The following is a 19,545-nucleotide window of genomic DNA, read 5'->3' as shown; positions in this document are numbered from 1 at the left end:
ATCATAGCAAACATTAAATATTTTTCTTTCCTTTTTGTGGGAATGTTGAGCCACTTTTCTGGCGACAGCAAATTGCAATCAGAAAAAACATCTCCTTTGCTGACATTTTGACTCTTTTAATTGTAGAAAATGTTACATTTTCACTTAAAACAATAAGGATACAGATCCATTTCACATGATTTTTAACAGACCAGTGTGAGTCATGTGATAATTGACATGTTTAGTAACATTTTAAGAGGACTGAACACACTCAGAAGGATGACTAGTTAAACAAAATGTCCTCACAGAAAGTGCACACTCCCACTTCGTATTACATCTCGCTGAAAGTATTAAGACACATAATCCAACACATATGTTAGAGAGAAAAACAGAAGACCCCCCCTTGATTTCTCCCTGAGATCATACAAAAGCTTACATAATTCTCAGAGTCACAAAAACACTTGTTTGTGCTCAAGAACTAAGCCTCATTAAAATCAGCCTGCTGTAGAGGGCAGGACTAGCTTGGTTAAAATCCAGTGAAATAAAAATCAATTCCCACTCTAGTTTTTCTTTTTGATGTGTAAGATAGTTCATAATCAGCCACTGCTGTTGAGGTTGCCTGGTTGTCAATGCCCCTGGAGTGGAACCAGCACCCCTTGCCTCGGACCTCATGGGCACCTGCTGCCCCCTGATGGTCGATTCCTAGCACCGCATCCAGCGCTCCTTCTTGCTCAGTGGGTAGCCTCTGTCTACTCTCAGCAGCTTGTTCACACGCCAGTACTCATCTCCCTTAAAGAAGAAGATGTTGCCGTTGGTCCAGGTGAAGGCGGCGTCCGGACTGGACGGCACCCCGGTGAAGAGCATGGACAGCGGTTTGGGGTAAAGAGTTAAGTCCGTGTACTTCAGCTCATCAAACTGCCAGTGCTCTGAACCCTGCACCGAGAAGGAGACATGGGATTAGAGGAGAGGACTTCTGCAATGAGGAGTCACCAAGAAAGTCATATTTTCAACACAGATACCTTGATAAAGACCAGCTTCTTGTTCCTCTCCAGGTACAAGGCTGCATCGATGTTAGGAGGGATCCGTTTGACTGATTTTGGGTAACCGTAATCCAGCACGAGCATGGTGTACCTCCACACTTTGTTGCCTGAAACAGTGCAAATGTTTAGTTCTGGAGTGGACAGCTGAAGAACACATACATACACATGACAGAGGTACTGGACAACAACTGTACCTTTAAAAAAATAGGTCTTGTTGGTTCTTGGGGAGTGAACAGCTGCGTTCAGGTTGCCGGGGAGCTCCTTCCACAGGCTGTCAATCCTAATCGGGGTGTTGTGTCCCATGTCGGAGATCGTCCACATGTAGTCACCACTGAAAGCAAAGGTTTTCCTCCATGGACCTGGTTAAACAAACCGTGAGCTCTTAAACTGTTTGTGATGCATTTTGTGGTCTTAAAACAAAACAATGCTGTCTTCATATAATGAAACATCAGATATTGATATGTTGATGCCTATTTAGAAAGATCAGTGGACAAAATAATTAAAACCTGTCATGATAATGAACCTGGAACAAACTGCTATTGCAAAAACCCAAATTTCTCAAACTATTTTACTGGACAACTGCACTGATTCTGCTTTTTTTGACTGATGCAAGTGCCAAAGATGATTTGTTCCTCTGTGAAGCAGATATATTTGTTGTCTCATTTCAGGGAATGGACAATATGATGTTACGTCAAATTAGAGGCATTTTTGGTTGCGTTGTTATAAAGGTCTGAAATTTTCTCTTTAGTTTTTTTTATTGTAACATTATTTTGTCTATTCCCTGTAGTGAACAGTGAATCAATAACTTACCCAACATGATGGCATCCAGGTCGGCAGTGCAGGGGTTGGGGACGTTCTGATGGCTGCTCTCTGTGGGAAACAGACTCTCCGGAGTTGCTGAGCTGGCTAAAGCGCTGGAGGCGCGTTTGCCTGTAAAACAGAGGAAGTTACAGGTTGCATAATAAATAAATGCGCTCCTTATTTTTGAAAACCATAAACATTGTAGGTACAGTTTAAAGTGAGTATGAGGACTTTTTAAGTGTTTATGAAACAGTCCCATGTTTCCTCTGATGATTATGAATGGCCTGGAACAGCAAACAAGACCATCAGTGAAAAGACTGCTATTTTTATATAGTTATTATTAATGCTTTTGCTCAGGTCCGATCACAAATATCACATATAAAATCACATTAGTTTTCTATCAGCTCATTGATTCATTGATAAGTCATGACAGTTCTAATCTTTTCCTTAGTGTAAATGGCCCAATGCCACACATCACTGTTGAAAATTGATAATACTGAATAAAAACATGATGTTTGCTGAAATCAAATAGTGGAAAGAGGACAACATAAAATAAACTGTGTAATGATGTCACAGTCATAAAACTCCAGATTAACATGTCTTTGGCGTTATCAGTACTGCAGTGACAGACATATCTTATCTGAGCAAATATCGGCCATAAGATTTGTATAATTCCCCTTAAAACTCTCTTCTGAGAACCTCGATGCCATCGAGACTTCAGCCTCATTAGTAGTTTAATACGTCAATAAATCTGCATCTTTACAGCTGCATGAAGAGACCACATGAGGTGTCAGGTTTATGCAAATTCACAATCACTACCAGTCTGTCAGCTGTGATCCGGTGCAGCGGGCCTCCTTGGTGCACTCACCATATAACGCCTGGATTCCTTTGATATCGTCCGAGTGCAGCCTGAAGTTGGCACGGTAACCAATGTAGACCGGAGCCATCAGAGCGCTTCTGTACTGAGAGTGGCCCAGGCCGAGGGCGTGGCCGATTTCATGGGCAGCTACAATGCGCAGATTAGTGCCATAATATGACCCCTCAGTCCAGAGCTCATCCTCATCGAAATGGACAATGCCAGACTCTGGTGACTCAGCATGGGCCAGGACATAACCTGCAGGCGGTACAAACAAACAGAGTGAGAGTGTCAGGAGACAGTAGCTGTGGCAGTTTGTGTTTCACAGTGAAATACTATGTTGAATAAACTAACCACGGCCGTCAAATGGGACACTGCAGCCTTTTCTGTCATGGAAGGAGATCCTTATGTCTGCTCTGCCATAGTGGATCTCTCTGAAGGTCAAAGGAGTCACATCACTCCAGTACTTGAAGGCAGAGCGGATGGCCATGTTGACCTGTGTCTTCTTCATGTCCGGTGTGTAGTTGATGATTTGGTAGGTCAGACTTCTCTTTCTCCAGCGACCTGCAAGAGAACGATCCCCTTTTTCTGAATCACCACAACAAAACGGTGTGCATCGACTTAATGTATTTTGTTAAAGGTTTGGAAAACATTTTAGCTCTGAACGACAAGTGCAAGTGCATTGAAAATACATCAGGAGGGATCATTTAATGTCATGTTTAATGTGTAATATCTATTGACGTTCTCTTTCAAAGTGCTTTCAAATAAGGCGTATATACTGCTGCTTTAGTTCAGTTTGAACAAGTGGTTTTATTTCTTTAGAAATATTTCTATTAGTGTGAAACATTTGAGCAGTCTTTCTGTTCTGAGTTAGAAACTGCTGCCTTTAGAGATCCAGGAATTTCTCAGAAAAAAAAAGTCTCAAATTGATCAGATCTATACTTTTTACTGTTCGAGACTTTGTCAGAGTCGCAACAAACACTTTTAATGTTGTTCACACTGTGGGAACATCTGGACAGAGCAGTTAATCTGTATGGGGGGTTCAGCAGACCTATAAACTGGCTTCAAAGAGCACGACAACCACGAATACAAACTCGCGGACACTCACCCAGCACTCTGTATCTGTGCTGTCTCTTGTTGAAGGGGTCCTCCACGCCACAGCGCGGCTGCCTCATCACGTCCAGAGTAGGTTCATCTACTTCTCCGGTAGGGGGAAGATCGTTCACCTTCTGGAACACCCTGGAGACAGAACAACACATCTGCACACACTGATACGACAACACAAGGTGGACTGCCCGCATCCTCCTCCGTGCTTCTACAGACCCTCAACTAGATCCAACACGGGCTAATCTATTTTACCTGAGAGCATCAATGACCTCCTCCAGGTAGTGAGGGTCCTGTGGATCAGCTGGCTCGTTCAGGTAGCCATACTGCTTCAAATAGGCCTGTGAGTGCAAAGACAGACAACAGAGCTGTCACACACTTAAAAAGACACTGTAAATGTATTTAGACAGTGTATGTACAGACTGCTTGGATAGGCATCGTGTAAATGTATGTTTAAACAAATCAGAAAGCAAACTATCATCTTACCTTTGCTTCATCTAGCTCTCTCCACTGCACCACTGCACAGATTGCTCCACTGAGGCCGAGCAGCAGCAGCAGTAGTCCTGTGTAGTCCATATTCAAGCTTTTTTACAAAAGGGTTTCTGTCCCAAATATCCAGGGCTCAGAGCCTGAGAAGTGCTCGGCGGAGCTGCAGACTCTGTTTGTTCTCTGAGCACTCCAGCGGTTTTTAACCCAGCCCGACGCATGAGTCAGCCCTGTGGCTGCGATGATCCACTTCGGAAGAATGAGGATTGCAAGAGCAGCCAGTTGACCTCAAGCCAACATGTCTGCTGCAAAACTGTACAGCTGCTCAGAGGGGACGTGGAGCTGCAGCAGGGGTCTTCACACTCCCACAGTTCACAGGGCCGAGCCACCGTTTAACTCCCTGACAAAAGCAAGGTCTCCCTGAACAAACTGTATATAATATTGTTCCTTCAGGGTCAGCGCCATTTCGTTGATCCCTGGTATTTAACAGCACTATGACCGTGCAATCAGGAGCCTAAACCACAGACAGTGTTTTTGCCCTCCACCTCCACATTCCTGTCATTCCCACACCTGTCCCATCTCAGACAAATATTTATGTTCACTGCCCAATTAATCCACTGTTGGACCCATCCTTGATGACGGGTACAAAAGATGGACCAGACATGGGGTGGGTTTGGCTATTAGATGTTTTCAGCAACAATAACAACAACAGCTGTATTTCCTTTTTTTTGCAAAACAAATTTGATCAAAAGGTATTAAGGGATAAATTCACGTTCAAATGCAAACACAATGTTAACTTCACCACCAGAAATACAAAACAAAGGTCTGTGAAGTCTAGTCTAGTATCATATAGCCTAACAATGACTGAAATCACTGTGGAATAATGATGGCAAGTGAATTATGAGTCACTGTCAGGGGAGCGATTGAGAATCATCCACTAACTGTGCAGCTCCTCTGAGTCTTTCAGCCTCTTTTATCTCAGTCTTCCTTTTCATCAACTCTAACAGCTGCTTCCACCAACAAAATGATAGGCTTGTACAGACAGTCGGGCAGTTAGCTAGCCGGTGTAAGTTTACCATCCAGCCAGCCAAAATGCCAGACAGTGATAGAGAACAGGACTGTAACGGGAAAATGGGTCGTAAATTCATGAAGGTGGCCAAATACGTGACTTCAGTGTAAATATAACATTGCATTGTCTGTTGGATGTGTGAGGAACACCAGGACATTATAGCATGTGAGGACTGTGTGTTTGTCAGCTTTCTGGAGATCTCTCAGAACCAACAGGAGGCAACATCATCCGGCTAATGGCTTCTGTTCCTGCCTCGTCAGCCAAATTTAATTCCTTCTTGTATTCAGTTCATCAGAGAAAAGCATGTGTCAGACCCTTCGTAAAATTTAGGAAATTCGTTTTCAAATATGTACATCTTAAACAAAACCAATCATCCACAGACTTTATAGTTATTTACTTCTGGATTTCATTGTGACATTTGTAGGGTGTCTTTACAAAACTTGGTGCAAGACCCCAACATGCTTTAATGAATGAACTGATACAAATGTAACATTAGCATCAGCCGACAACACAGCTGGTCTGAAGGTGTGAGTGCATATAGGATGGTGGGCATCGCACAACAGCATGGTACCTTACAGACTTACAGACAACACACTGACACTAAAAGTTTGTGTTTATCTGCCAACAGCGTCTGATGGTCAAAATCCTAGCAACCGAATTACTCACGCAGGCACTGAGGTCAGGCTGTTTCTTGTATATTCCTTTGATAATTTTAGAATAAGATGAGTCCACATGCGGCACATTCCTCATTGCATCACAATTTTCCACAGATAAATTAATCCAGAGCTTAAGTGCACTCGTTTGCATTTAACACCGACGTGACACAATTCTCTTTGCTGACCTAGATAGAAATCAAACTTACTCGAGTCAGCTTCACCTGCTTCCTGTTTATGGCCATTGTCATTACGACCAACTATGAAAATTAAGGAACAGAAAGAAGGAAGTTGCAAGACGTGGAAGTACAGTAAAAGCGATTTGGGATCAGGCTGCAATAGACAATATTTGTCATTATTTTTGCACATCTCGCTTTCCTTCACTCTCTGTCACTTCTCCTAAAAGACTTGGTGAGTAGCGTATACTCACAGCAGCGTCGGTCCTGTGAAACGTCAGTTCTCACAGACTGGGTCAACTGCAGAACTATTAAGAACGTGTTTCTTCATTTGTTCGACGCAATTCTGCTCACCGCGATTTTAGTCATTTATGACTCAGAGACAGTCACAATTTAAAATAAGTTTACAACAAACATGATTGCCCAACAACTTCCCGGTCAGCAGCCTCAACACACTAATGAAGAAATACCCAATTTATCATGCGTGGAAAATCATGGAAAATATCATGTTTTATAAAAAGAAAAAAAAAAACCCATCTGTCTCAGAGAAATGTACGTGCAGGATCTTCATCAGTGGAAAGGGAAAAGGGTCAGTCGTCAACATGACAACATCATGACTACTAGATCATATGTTCATTAAGAAATCACACACATTATGGACTGTGACTTAAAGGATAAATGAGTGTAGTTTTGTCATCGTTTGTCCTGAACACGACACCTCACGACATGAGTTGCTCTTCCCTTCTTTCCTGCTATTCATCTTCCCGCCAGCTGCAACATCTTTTGTCAGAGTGCTGTCTGAGTCACTTCATATCCTGTTTCCTCTGTTACCACAATAAGGGAACACAAAGTGAACGTAGCAGGAGGAGATTCTGGAAACCTTCAGACGCGTTTCACAGCTCGTATAAACTTTGGTCCTGAAGCCAAAATGACAACGTCCAGGAAAACCCCAAAGCTTTCAGTTTCAACATCAAACTGTCCACAAACGCATGTTGGACGGACGGTGCAGTTAAAACTGGATTTCTGCATAATTAAAAAAAGTGCTGTTGAAGAAAATGTTTTTATCTAATCCTACATTAAATTGATTTTAGAGCTATCCTCGACAATTACTGCTCAATTACCTCATCCTGCTGTTGACAGTTACTGAATTTCAACAGATATAACAAGATGTGTCACCCACAAGAGACATTAATGTCATCTTGAAGGTTACCTCATTTATGCTGTTGGGTTTTTTCAATCTTCCCTTTCATCAGAATCACAATTCCTTTATTAGTCCCTCAAACGGGTACATTTGTGAATAAGTGGGACTTTCCAGAGTTTACAGTCAGTTTCTGTCAGTACTTTATATTCTTAACTTCAAGGATTTACAAATACATAACTCCTGAAAAGTAAATGAGTGCATTTGTATCTGATAAGATATAGTTGCAAACAGTTTTTTTTTACCATAGTGTTGTGCAGAATGCACAATGATGAGGTAATGTGTAATGGTGGCAAAAAAAATTAAAAACTGTCTTAAAACAGCGTTTAAGTGCCATAGCAGCAGAATACAGAGCAGCATCTCTCCTCCAACTGTGGGGCTCAATTCATTCTTCTTGAGACTGTTTCATAATCAGCTGAAAACTTCTTGCTGTATGTTTTAATAAAAATTAGAATCAACAGAGTACTTTAGTGTAAAATTAGAGCTCTTTATTCATCATCTTCAACGATAATGTGCATTTTACACAAAGCATAGCGTATACAAATGTTGATCACTGAGCTGCGTCACATGCACTCAGCTGTTTTAATAGATTCAACTGTTAATATGAACTTTAGTGAATTCAAATGAACATTACTGAACATTTCCATGACCCTGAAGAGCAAGGCTTCATTCGGAGAGGCAATGCAGTCATTTCAGTCCAAACAAGTCCTTAAGATGGAGGATGTTTAGGTTAACACACATTATTTATTCTCTCGCTCCTCGTATGGAGTCACCATTCAACCATCTTTCTCTAAATCCTAAATCCTCCTTCACCTAACCTGTATGTCAGAGCGCAGAGGGTCACAACTGTGGTCAAGAAGCACCCAGACCTCTGTAATGTGCTGTAGTGTTGCGGCATAAACACAGCTAACTTTAGCTGAATCTCCACAGTGAGGTGTGGTCAGTCCTACAGATGCGGGATAGAAACTGAACGGCAGACAGAGGGTCACAGCTCACCTCTGATTTGCAGACTAAAAACAAGCGTGTATGATGTGCACTGCTGACAGCTGCTCCTGGTCGTTTTATTCTTAGCTGCTCTAAAGTTTTCTAATCTTCTCATTTAATGATGGTTATTAAACAGCAAAGTCACAACTGCAGATAAACAAATGATGTTTCCAATTTTCAAGTTCATTCCAGTCTTGGAAAACTCCAGTTTAGAGCTGCAACAGTTCGCTGATTAACTGACTGAAAGAATATTACTCACCAATCATTTTGATAATCATGGAATTGTTTTGGTCATTTTTTCAACCACAGGTGTCAAGCATTCGCTGGTTCCAGCTTCTTAAATGTGAATATTTGCTGTTTTCTTTTATCATATGCAAGTAAATGATGTGTTTGGGATTCAGACTGGTGGCTGAACAAAAGAAGCAATTTGAAGATCTGTCTTTATTCTCTGGGAAGTTTTGATGAGTTTTATTTAAAAAGAATCTTCTGACATTTTAAAGACTAAACGACTGATCATGAAAAAAATTGGCAGATCAATCAATCAGTCAATCTATCTATCATTAGTTGCAGCCCTACTGCAGTTGTTCTCTCTAAAGTTAAGCAAACAATCCATGCATCTCTAGTAGCCTTCCGTTAAATTATTGATATAACAGACTTAATACTTAAAATTAGTTTTTTAAATTATGAGGCATGATTGGTAATTCAACACTTAAATTCTTAAATTCTGTGTGTACAAGTCACCATTGACAAAGTCAACACTGATTACAAAAATATATATTTTTCTTTCTTTCAGACAAACTGAATCACATGCTCACTTAAGATTCAAGTGTCAGTGAATCATCACTCAATAAAAACAGACATGTTTTGATTTGGTCATTCACAGCCTTTAGCCTTGTTCTAGCTATGTAGCTCTGAAAATCCTTCAAATCTCATAGGCAACATGATTGCATAAATACCTCAAAAGTGGCTGTATTTGTTGTTACATAAAACTGTGCATTAACTCTGTGAAACTTCCCTTTTCCAGCTGAGTGACAGACTTAAAACACAAAGTCCACTCTGATCACTCTGATTCAGCTGTGAAAACTTTTGGCATATTAACGCGGATCAAAACACTGAGTCTATTCTTCGCTCTCGTCCTCTCTGATCTTCACCTTCACTCTGTGCCAGGCATTACTCAGGACGCCCCTCAGGTTCCAGATGGGAGGAACTGTGTCCGGCTGCATGTTATAGCTGTTGTCAACCGCCTTGCAGACTATCTCCAGCTCCTGAGCCTCGGCAGGAAGAGGAGCTGTTAACTCCCACAGCTTCCACGCCCAGGCCCGTCCCGGTGGCGGCGAGGGTCCTGGTTCTTGTCCCTTCTCGCTGCTCTTCAGCTGAGCCACCTGCCATGTCTTCCCTCCATCCACAGAGACGTCTACACGTACCACCTCTCTGCCCCCACCACTCCAGGCGTAACCCTTCACCGTCACTTCTTCACTGCTGCGGTTGACCAAAGCGCCGTCTGACGGCGTGGTGATCGCTGACTGAATGGGGAGCTCCTGGATGGCCGGAGCCGACTTGAAGTCCACCGTGTCCCAGTCCGTCCCGGGGGAGAAGCCCTTGTAATCATTCTGTTGCCAATGGCTGCTGCTCTCATCTGCACTCACTATAATCTTCCCCAACCATTTGACATTGCGCGCGCCAACCGTCCCTGGAACCACAACCCGGACCGGGTAGCCGTGGTCGGCAGGGATATCCTCGCCGTTCATTTCATAAGCCAGCAGCACATCACCTTCCTCACTAATCGCCTTGTTAAGAGGGATTGAGGCGCCGTAGGTAGTCCCGGTCACGTCTTTGTCGAGTCCTTCAAACTGAACATGACGAGCCCACTGGGCATCATCAGGCCTGTAACCAGCAGCCAGCAGCACATCCCTGAGCTTTGCACCGCTCCATGTAGCATTACTGATGGCAGCAATGCCCCAGTTCAGTCCTTTCACCTGTTTTACTTTATTCATCTCAGAGCGGCGGTTCCCGGCACACTGCAGCGTGGCGGTGATGGTGTGTTTGGGGAATCGAGTTTTCAGCTCTTCCAGAGACAGTGTCAGCGATCCTCCAGGTAGTCCATCCACATGCAGCTTGTAAGACGCTGGGTCAACCTGAGGAACCGGCAAGTGGTTTCTCTTGAAGAAGATAGCAGATGGAGTGATGTAGCTGTCGGTGAGGATTTCAGGAGGCGGCTCGGCGTTGAAAGGCTTGAGGCTGTTGACGTGCAGAACGGGGTGACGCTTTGGGTCAGAGGAGTAGGGGTCAGATGATTCAACCTTCTGCTGCTTCTTCAGGTCTTCTGCACTCAGTTCGCCAACCTTGTAGTGACCACATACACAAGGGTTTTATTAGGCCACATGGGACAAACTCAATGCAACAAGCTTTAGCATATTTTTTAGCTAAAATTGTGTTATGATCTGTTTTCTCTAATCATTTTATCCTTTCTGCTAAAATGGCTAAAATATAATATAAAGGTAAATAATGACAAAACGAAGAAAACGCCACCAGAAAACATCTGTAAGCATTTTTCTCACTGACCACTTGAGGGAGTGCCAGTATTTAGCCTACAGCTGCTGGTTTTTCCTTAGTAAACACAAGGCAGTAGACCATTTCATGTGCGTCTGCCGTGATCAGGCACAAGAGTGGCAAAGTTCATTTAAGGGCTAAATCAGCTCACATCCTCCTGCTAAAGCTGCAATAGGTTCACATTCATCTCTGTTTATATTCCTCAAACATACAGCAAACATTTTAATAGATTTTTACACTAAATAGATGCTCATGAGGCAGACTCTGCATCATGTATTGCACTGCAAGCATGTCAAAGCACTTAAATGAAATTATTGCTTATAACTTTGGTTTTATTTTTGTAGCTTTGGCCAAAGCTTTTACCAGTTATGTTGAAACTTTACTCACCAACAGCAAATAAGACATCTCTAATGGTGACATTGCTACAACTCGGTCGAAGGGGGGTAAAAATACAAGTAGTGCACATAAAACTAAAGCAACTGCTGTAGGTCACAGCTGAACCAGAAAGTCTTAAACTGTAATGGATGTTTACAATGAACTAAACAAGCAATAATTTTACCCCTCACCTTTTTTCTCTTTTTAAACACTTTTGGAGGTTTTCTACTCTACTATTTCTGTTTTACTTTCCAGCCAGAGGAGAAACTCAATTGTCTACACATGGGCTTACAAACACTGGTTACAGTGTTACAACCAAGTCTTAGATTTACACTGAACACCTGTTTGATGATACTTATTCCACACTGTAAACATCTGCTCAAAACCCTGTACTTTTTCAAGGCACTTCACTGTTAATACTCTTCCTACAGTTCAGTGGTTTCATTGAAAATCTTCTTCAGTAATGTACCTTAGTAAGTTATAAAACCTGTAGTCCCTAGACATTTTATTTTGTCATGTTTTAGAGGTTAACTTGTGTCCTTTTCTGGTTTAAACAGAACATTTCTAGGCAGACACAAAGTCCAGCACATCCTTGGTTTGTCATTACTGAGTTTGCCCACCTTGTATTCTGAGAGGATTTCCAGCACGTGTTCCTGGCTGTGCACAGCATACAGCGCCCAAAAGGGTTCAAGGTCTCCACCTGCTGCCAACAGGATTTTATCCCCACCAGGGTGCATGGCCACAAAGTCTGTGATGTCATAGACACCACCTTTGTAAGTGACCCACACGCCATCTTCCAGAGACCGATGACTGGTGACCTCTTCCTGGGTGAAAATGGGAAGAGCTGAGGTCTTCACTATGGGCTGCACTCTGACTGTGTCTGCCTGCTCAGCCTGCAATGAAGAAAACAGATGAGACCTCAATTTTGTTATAATTCAAAAAGGACCAGAGAAGCGAGAACGACTGTAAACCAAGAGTTCAGCCTGGAAGACAGTTATTTATGTAGAAAACTGAGACTGAAAGGAAATTTAGATTCTTCTCTGATCACGGTGTAAATGTAACTATTTGTCACTATTAGGCCTCTGGTGGTAAAGTGGCTGTAACAGCAGTGGCAGTGTGTTCCCCCTTTGTCTGCACATGCCTACACCACTGGGCTGGCTGTGTCCATCCTGATGTGTGTATGTTATAAATCATATTATAAATGTATCGTATAATATCAGCCTCTGGTTTTGGAGAAATATATATTTCAATGCTGAGTGGCTCAAATCGAGACTATGTGCATATAATGTATGGTGGAATACATTAAACTAAGATAAATAAAAGATTACATCACAGGGTATAAATACAAAACTGATGAGAGAAACATTGTGGGAATATTTCAAAAATATTATACTTATTTTGAGTCAGACAGCCCACTCATTGATATACAATTTATCTCTGTAATGCTTCCATTATTAATGCAGTCCTGCAATAATCCTCATTCTCTGCTGCTTTAAGGCAGAAAAATAATTCAGGAACACATTTTACAGAAAGTTTCAGCCTTTCCACCAGCCAGTAACTGCCATACCAACCCGCTGTGAAAAGCCTCAGCCTTAATTGTGCAAACACCACACGCTGGTCAACATAGATGGCTTTGTTTGTCAAGCAGCGACATGTTCCTGAACTCGTAGTGATTGTTTTACAATTCTTTGAACTTCATTTTACTGTTGAAAGAAAAAAAAAACAGAAGCGTTTCAAGCTTCTGACTTAGGCAAATACAGGATTCTACTACTACAGCAGAACTAGTCATACCACTACTACCAATAAAAGCTGCTATAAAGTCTTGAAATTGGCATTTTGCAGCATCTCCATGTTAAATATTCACACGTGTTGAGGAGAGCTGCACTGCTGCTATTTGGTTGTTAATGCTTTCTGACTGTACATGTGAGAGCTGAGTGGATCTGTAACCATCATTTCCCAAACAACAGTTTGGGAAGCAGATGCCATGATGTGTTCTTGTAATTCTCCAGTCTAAATTTCCTTCTTTCTTTTCCCTGGAGAGATGAAGCAGCCTGCTGAGCTCAAGATGTGTGTGCATGTTGAGTCACATAAAACGTGGGAGTAAAAACTGACAAATGAGCTGACATTGCAAACTGGTCACTGCCCTCATTGTAAACAGCGAAAGACCATAAAAGGTGTGACCGAGAGTGAGTTCTCACTTCCTAAACATGATGTTATTAAACTGTTTAAATAATAAAACAATAATTTTAATCTAATCAAGATTGTAAACATGTGCTGTACACTCACAATGTGATGCTCTAAATCAATATTTGATACATTTTAAGGAATCAACCTTTCTTCATATTGTTCTTTCATTGGACAAGAGTGAAAAAAACATGTTTAACTGACATAATTTAGCTTTGGCACAATGGAAAGCAAATTAAACATTGACTGTCTTCACTGATCTTATCCGCTTCTGACCTTGTGGTGGTGGAGGCCATAAGCCAGTACTGCCCCAGTACCAGCCAGCAGTCCTGCTAGGGCATGTCTCCATCTGGGACCATGTGCACGCTGGTACGATCTGTGGTCCTCACTGCTGCCGCTACTCCAGAGACGAACTGCACACGATGTCACGGCAGGAGCCACCTGATGCCTACGATACGGGAAAAATCTAAATGTAACTTTCATAGTCACCAATCCAAGCTTGTAGGTCTCAACGAAAAGTGCATTTAAGTGTAGCTATGCAATTGTGGCGTATTAACAAAATGTGAAGTCAAATATAAAAACAGCAGCAGTCTAGTCATGTTGTTAATGGAAGAATTTTAAAAAATCATAGGTATTTGCATAAAACACTGCACGACTTTTAAGTGTCAGCATGCATCCATAAACTGAGACATTGGCTGGGTGGAGCTCAGCCTGGACAAAATTTAATTACTCCGTCAGTGCCAGGTCACGCAAATGCCAGCAGCACATTAAATGCCAAGAAGGAAACCAGCGTCAAATGGCCATTTTGTTACAGCACCATACCTTTGAGTGTTGAAAGGAGCAATTCGAGTCAGGTTGTGGCAGCGCCTGAGAAGCAGCATTGCACTGATGTTCTGGGAAGAAAAGTAATGTCACGGTGACACAACACATAGCATATTGCAAAGACAGGGTGAATTACCATGAACAAGTTGCTGAAGTTCAATTTGAGAGAGAGGACAAACCCACCAGTGAAATAAACTGCAGTGTTCAAATTACAGGTTCTTTCTTTTGCCAAGCAGACTATGAATAAACACTTGATTCTTGCAGATGGTGAAAATGTTAAGGCTTGCACATGTGATACATTTTTGACACACTTCAAAACATCTGGAGCATTTACTCCTATGTGAGCTCTCACACGTGTGTTTGTTTGCCAGCCAGAGAACAGAAAAGAGCCTGGTTTATCTACAGCAGCAGTTTCCAAATGTATTTACTTGTGCACTCCTGAAATAAATTTGAATACACAACAGGTCTGGCAAGAGGAAAATGCAAATTGTACATTAACTTTCAAAACAGCGGCAGTCCTACTGAACACAGCCCCCGTCATGATATGTTAGTAAACAGTGAATAAAGCAGCACAATTAGTCATAATATTAGTGAAATCCTAGAAGCTGCAATTGATCACTATATATAAAAAGGTAAGGTGTGTTGCTTTCTTTCTAGATTTAAGAAAACATGTTACATGTTCAGTACAGACCCAAACAAATGTAACATCATCATGATTTTAATAGTTTTTTGAAGTGAAAATTAAAATTGTGATGCAAATATGATCATTCCCACTAATTGTGAATCATATCATGATCCCAATATCTGTGAACATATTTTCAATATGATATTTTGTTTGCCATAGTGTGCAGCCCTAGCAGTAAGTATAACATGGTTACCTGCATTTTTTTCTACTTGAACACTATGTACAATTTAATATAATGTTTTTAGATAACTAAAGCGTCTCTCTTTACAGCCAACATGCTTCTCTTAAAATGACCAACTGAACCTTTTATCTCTTCACCTCCTCTTGAACTGACCAACCAGGAGTTACTGCAGCCTTCAAAAGGAGCCAACCAGCTAAGGGGGAGTGAACAGAGGAGAGGAGGAGGCTTTACTTCACTCTCTTCTTGCCAAAAAAATGTGTAGTTATAGTAAACACGAACAGTTTGTCCAGCATTGAATAGCTAATTGAAGCGTACTACCAGTGCAATAGAAAACTATAAATCAACAGGACTCTGTCTTCTCCTTTTAACAACACTCTAACATTTTGACAATGTGGAACAGAGTTATGACTTAATAAATCCTCCAGCCTGAATTGAGAAAGGACCCAAATGTCTCCAACCTTTAGAAACCTTGTTTGGGTGGGGCTGCTTTATGAGGGAAACTCTGTGACTGGCCAAAGTACACAGATCACACTGGAACATCTAAATAAAATCACAAACGTTCCTTGGAAAAATGTAGTTACTGTGTTGTTACTTACAGGTCACACATAAAAAGGACAGATAGCACATGATGGGGTTCTCCGTTATCAATCAATTACACCTGTCTTATCCCTATCAGTAGTGGCCATTAAGATTAGACTGGGTTATCATTAGCCAGTCTTCACTGTGACAGCATGCCTGCCAGCAGCCAGGAGAGTGCTACCTGAACTCAGAGGGGTCAGAGGGTGAAATGATAATCTCCTACTGTTAATGGTGTCTCTCACAACATTTCTAGTAAGAACTACTGCTCTTTTAGAAAAGAAATGATCATGTAGCGCTCTGGAGCCAAATGTAATAATAGCCTTGACCTCAGCGTGTCTTACTTAAAAATATGCTGAAATAATTCACCTGTTAAACTTAAATGGGATGTTAATATAGATGGTGCATTCAAGGCTTCTAAAAAATACATTTGCTGTATATATATATATATATATATATATCTATATATATATATATATATATATATATATATATATATATATATATACCACTCAAAATTAGTAAGGGGTATTGGTTATTGATATTTGAGTGAAATTGGTCGCCAAAAAACACCTAAAGCAGCACTATGTAACTTACACTGGTCTACAATCAGAGCTCCTGATATAAGAAAAAGCAGTTTGCAAGAAATAAATCGAGTTTTTGACTTCTTTTGAAACCTTATGTTAACATTAGCTTTTGTGAACACAGCTCAACAGTCTTGTATTTTGAGTTGCAATTGGGTGAAAAATAAATAAAAGCACATTTCCCATCTTAAAGTCCTACTACTGAAGAATGAATGTAGCACTATATATACTGTTGTTGAAAAAAATGACGCAGTGCACTTCTACATTGTCTTTGATAAACTATGTTTTGTTTACAGTGCCAGACAATAATTGTATGGCTACAGCATTGCTCAATGAGGTACTGTTCCGACCTTTCTCCATCATAATATCTCCAAGTCTTGAGCAACTAGTTTATTGACCACCTGCCATTTTTCCCTTGCAGATATATTTTTCTGAAAACCTAAACTTGCTCTCCTGCCAACATATTTCAGACATATATGTGTGTACACAACCCACAAGTTAACAGTGTGTCTAAAAAATAAATACAGGTTGGAGTTAATTTCCTACAGATACTTCACGTTAGCTAAAATGACAGCGAGGGCAGCATCCAGGTAAACACAGTAAGCGGTGAAGCTCGTTGACTCAAATGTATTATATTTACGTTAGTTAACAGAACATTAATATCAGTGTAAAGAAACCAACGCTGCTCGCTAACGTTAAATCCGACTTTATGGCGCTTCGTCACCATCACCATCCTCATCCTCATGGCTAACTGAGCTAACATTCGGTTTAGCAACTGGCAAGTAGTCAGCTGGTCAGACTTCACCCACTTTAGTCAGAGACGTTCAGAAATACAAGAAACGTCATTTTCTGCCACTTCCTCATGACACAAAGTAATTACTCACTTCTGTTGTGTCAGTCGCCTTATTGTACCAGATGCTCTCCACGTAGTTACAGCCGAACCATCAACGTTGCGCAGCTCTGCAACGTTCCATAAACACACACCGAGTGGCGTTCAAGACAACTAGTGCTTATCTCTCGTCATGTGGCAGCCCAGAGCCTGCAGAACAGGCGAGGCGAGTGTATCAGCGCCTAATATTATTAGGTGAAAGGTTCTGAATACTTTGCAAACAACTACTTGAATGAGGTGTGCTCTGGTGTTTAATTACAGGATGACGCAATACATGTTTTATTTATTGAGGTTTAGTTTGGGGAAAGCCTCGGGGTTGCCAGGTAGTGAAATCCCCTTAAAGAGTTGGACCACTCAAATGTAGTTTGGGGAAAATTTTAGTCAGAAGGGAGAACTAAATAAACAAACACTCTTAATTTTCACGAATGAACAAACAAACTGACCTCTAAGAACAACACAATTTCATTTAGTTTTACTTTGTTTATATTTTATATTCTATTTTATTTCTCGCCCCAGACAGTGTTCTGGGGACCTTATTTTCCTCTGAGAGCTGCGTGTTCATTCAGTTAGGAGAAACAGTGTTTTTCTGAGTCTGTATTATTAACTCCTTAATGTTGTAAATACTTAAATTCTGAGTTTGAGTTTGTTCTCCATAACATCATAGTGTCAATTTAGTAATTATGATAATAATGATATAATAATACATTTATTTATATAACACAGACATCACAAAGTGCTTCACAAGACAATGAATACAACAAAAAAGCAAGACAAAACAAAAGTGACAAGAGCAAGCAGACAACCAGCTAAAAACAAGAGGCACAACAAGAAACAAACAGAACAAGAAAAAGCAAGTCTAAACAAATGAGTCTGCAGCGGCTTTTTATAGGCGTCAACAATGTCCACAGAACGCAAGTCCAAAGCAAGAGAGTTCCAGAGTTTAGGAGCTGCTACCTCAAAAGCACACTCTTCTTTGTCCTTAGCCTGGAGCGAGGATCAGATAACAAACCCTGATGTGAGGACCTCAGAGTTCAACTGGTGTTATATGCAGTGGCTCTGTAAGGTAGACACAAGCTTGACTGCAAGGAATCTAATGGGCCACCACTGTCTAAAGGGATGTTTTTCACAACCTGAGTATCAATCCAAAATGTGTTCATACTGGGTCACGTGATTAACTGGGATTTAATAAAATAAGTGTCAACACTTAATATTGCTGCAAGTTATAATTTACAGACACCCAATAAAGGATGGCCGCCCTGAAAATACCAGTTATAATGTAAGTTGTTTTATTTTGTTTAGGCACCAGTGCTCCCCAGCAGGTTAATACAACCGTGAACTAACACTCACTTATCAAGCTTTCTGTTTCTTAAACTCTGTGAGCAAACGTGAATGCACCTGAGTTTACAAGGTAAACATGCAGAGTGGAAGTTTGCAGGAGGTTTGAATCAATGTAAGGTGTTTATTCTCCTTCGTGGTTCTTAAGACTGAGTTGATTTAACAATCAAGGCTTTTTAACAACATCCTTGGCCTGAGGTAAGTCTACGCGCTTCTCTTTCTATGTTGAATAAATAAATGACTTGAGTTGACATAAATCTCAACTCAAATCAGACAAAAACCAGATGATACCAGATAGAAAACTAATCAAATGAACAAAATCAGCCATAACACAAATAAGAAGAAGCCGTGTTGAAGGTGTCTTCACATCAAAAGTAACATTTGTATGTTTTTTCCCCCCCTGGATTTATTAAAGCAGAACCTCTGTACTCTTGATGGCTGGTCATGAAGGGTTAATGAGGAAATCTTGATCAGGAAACATTATTGTTCCAGTAAACTGCAGCCACATAAAGTAGACAGATGCCTGGAAATATTACCTGGAAAAGTAGGATAGTAGGAAGTGTTTAAAAATATGAAATCAGCAGAGACAAATAAACTAATGAGACTTCAGTGCACGCATATAGAATGATCACATAACTTTCACTGTGTTACATAACCACAATAAACTACACATTTATTAATACAGTTAGTGAGTCGGTTGGGGTGGGGTCGATCAACAATAAGACCAGTGTTAGAGACTCAACCCCATATTAATGATGTTGGTGAGGTAAAGGTGTCTGTGTAGAGCCCAGAGGACACGAGGATAACAGCCGGCCCGGCCACAGACTTTTCTCCCTGCTGCCGTCTGGCAAGCAATACAGACGTGTCCTCTGCTGCACCACCACACTTCAGAGCAGCGACTGCTCGCTTCACCCTCTGCATCCTCATATTATTATATTATTTCTTACAAATCATCATTTATTAATCCATTTATTTGATTTTTATTTTGTGAGTGGCACAACTTGCATTCCGTTATACA

General features: G+C 41.0%; 2 protein-coding genes across 5 annotated transcripts; both read right to left on the bottom strand.

The window, feature by feature from the left end:
- Positions 1-86: 86 nt before the first annotated feature.
- On the bottom strand, positions 87-6,816 carry mmp19 (matrix metallopeptidase 19). 3 transcript variants are annotated; one of them, XM_037102551.1, is made up of 10 exons: positions 6,198-6,816; positions 4,267-4,666; positions 4,036-4,121; positions 3,785-3,915; positions 3,031-3,240; positions 2,689-2,934; positions 1,830-1,949; positions 1,214-1,378; positions 999-1,126; positions 682-912 (listed from the first exon to the last, which is right to left on the bottom strand). In XM_037102551.1, exons 2-10 carry the CDS (start codon positions 4,354-4,356, stop codon positions 682-684), a joined length of 1,407 nt encoding a protein of 468 aa, XP_036958446.1. In that variant the 5' UTR covers positions 4,357-4,666; positions 6,198-6,816. The 3 variants fall into 3 exon arrangements, with proteins under 3 accessions (XP_036958448.1, XP_036958446.1, XP_036958447.1); XM_037102552.1 differs by having other exon boundaries at positions 6,419-6,816; XM_037102553.1 differs by lacking the exon at positions 6,198-6,816 and having other exon boundaries at positions 87-912; positions 4,267-4,356.
- A 1,019-nt stretch (positions 6,817-7,835) lies between these two features.
- On the bottom strand, positions 7,836-17,339 carry suox (sulfite oxidase). 2 transcript variants are annotated; one of them, XM_037101775.1, is made up of 6 exons: positions 17,188-17,254; positions 15,266-15,336; positions 14,278-14,348; positions 13,732-13,903; positions 11,892-12,164; positions 7,836-10,688 (listed from the first exon to the last, which is right to left on the bottom strand). In XM_037101775.1, the coding sequence occupies exons 3-6, from the start codon at positions 14,334-14,336 to the stop codon at positions 9,465-9,467; spliced, it is 1,728 nt and encodes a 575-aa protein (XP_036957670.1). In that variant the 5' UTR covers positions 14,337-14,348; positions 15,266-15,336; positions 17,188-17,254; the 3' UTR covers positions 7,836-9,464. The 2 variants fall into 2 exon arrangements, with proteins under 2 accessions (XP_036957670.1, XP_036957669.1); XM_037101774.1 differs by lacking the exon at positions 15,266-15,336 and having other exon boundaries at positions 17,188-17,339.
- Positions 17,340-19,545: the final 2,206 nt, after the last annotated feature.

Source organism: Acanthopagrus latus, chromosome 6, assembly GCF_904848185.1.
Source record: "Acanthopagrus latus isolate v.2019 chromosome 6, fAcaLat1.1, whole genome shotgun sequence".
In the NCBI taxonomy this organism is placed as follows: Eukaryota; Metazoa; Chordata; class Actinopteri; order Spariformes; family Sparidae; genus Acanthopagrus; species Acanthopagrus latus.
The sequence above is the reverse complement of the archived record's forward strand: the minus strand, read 5'-3'. Positions and strand labels throughout refer to the sequence as shown.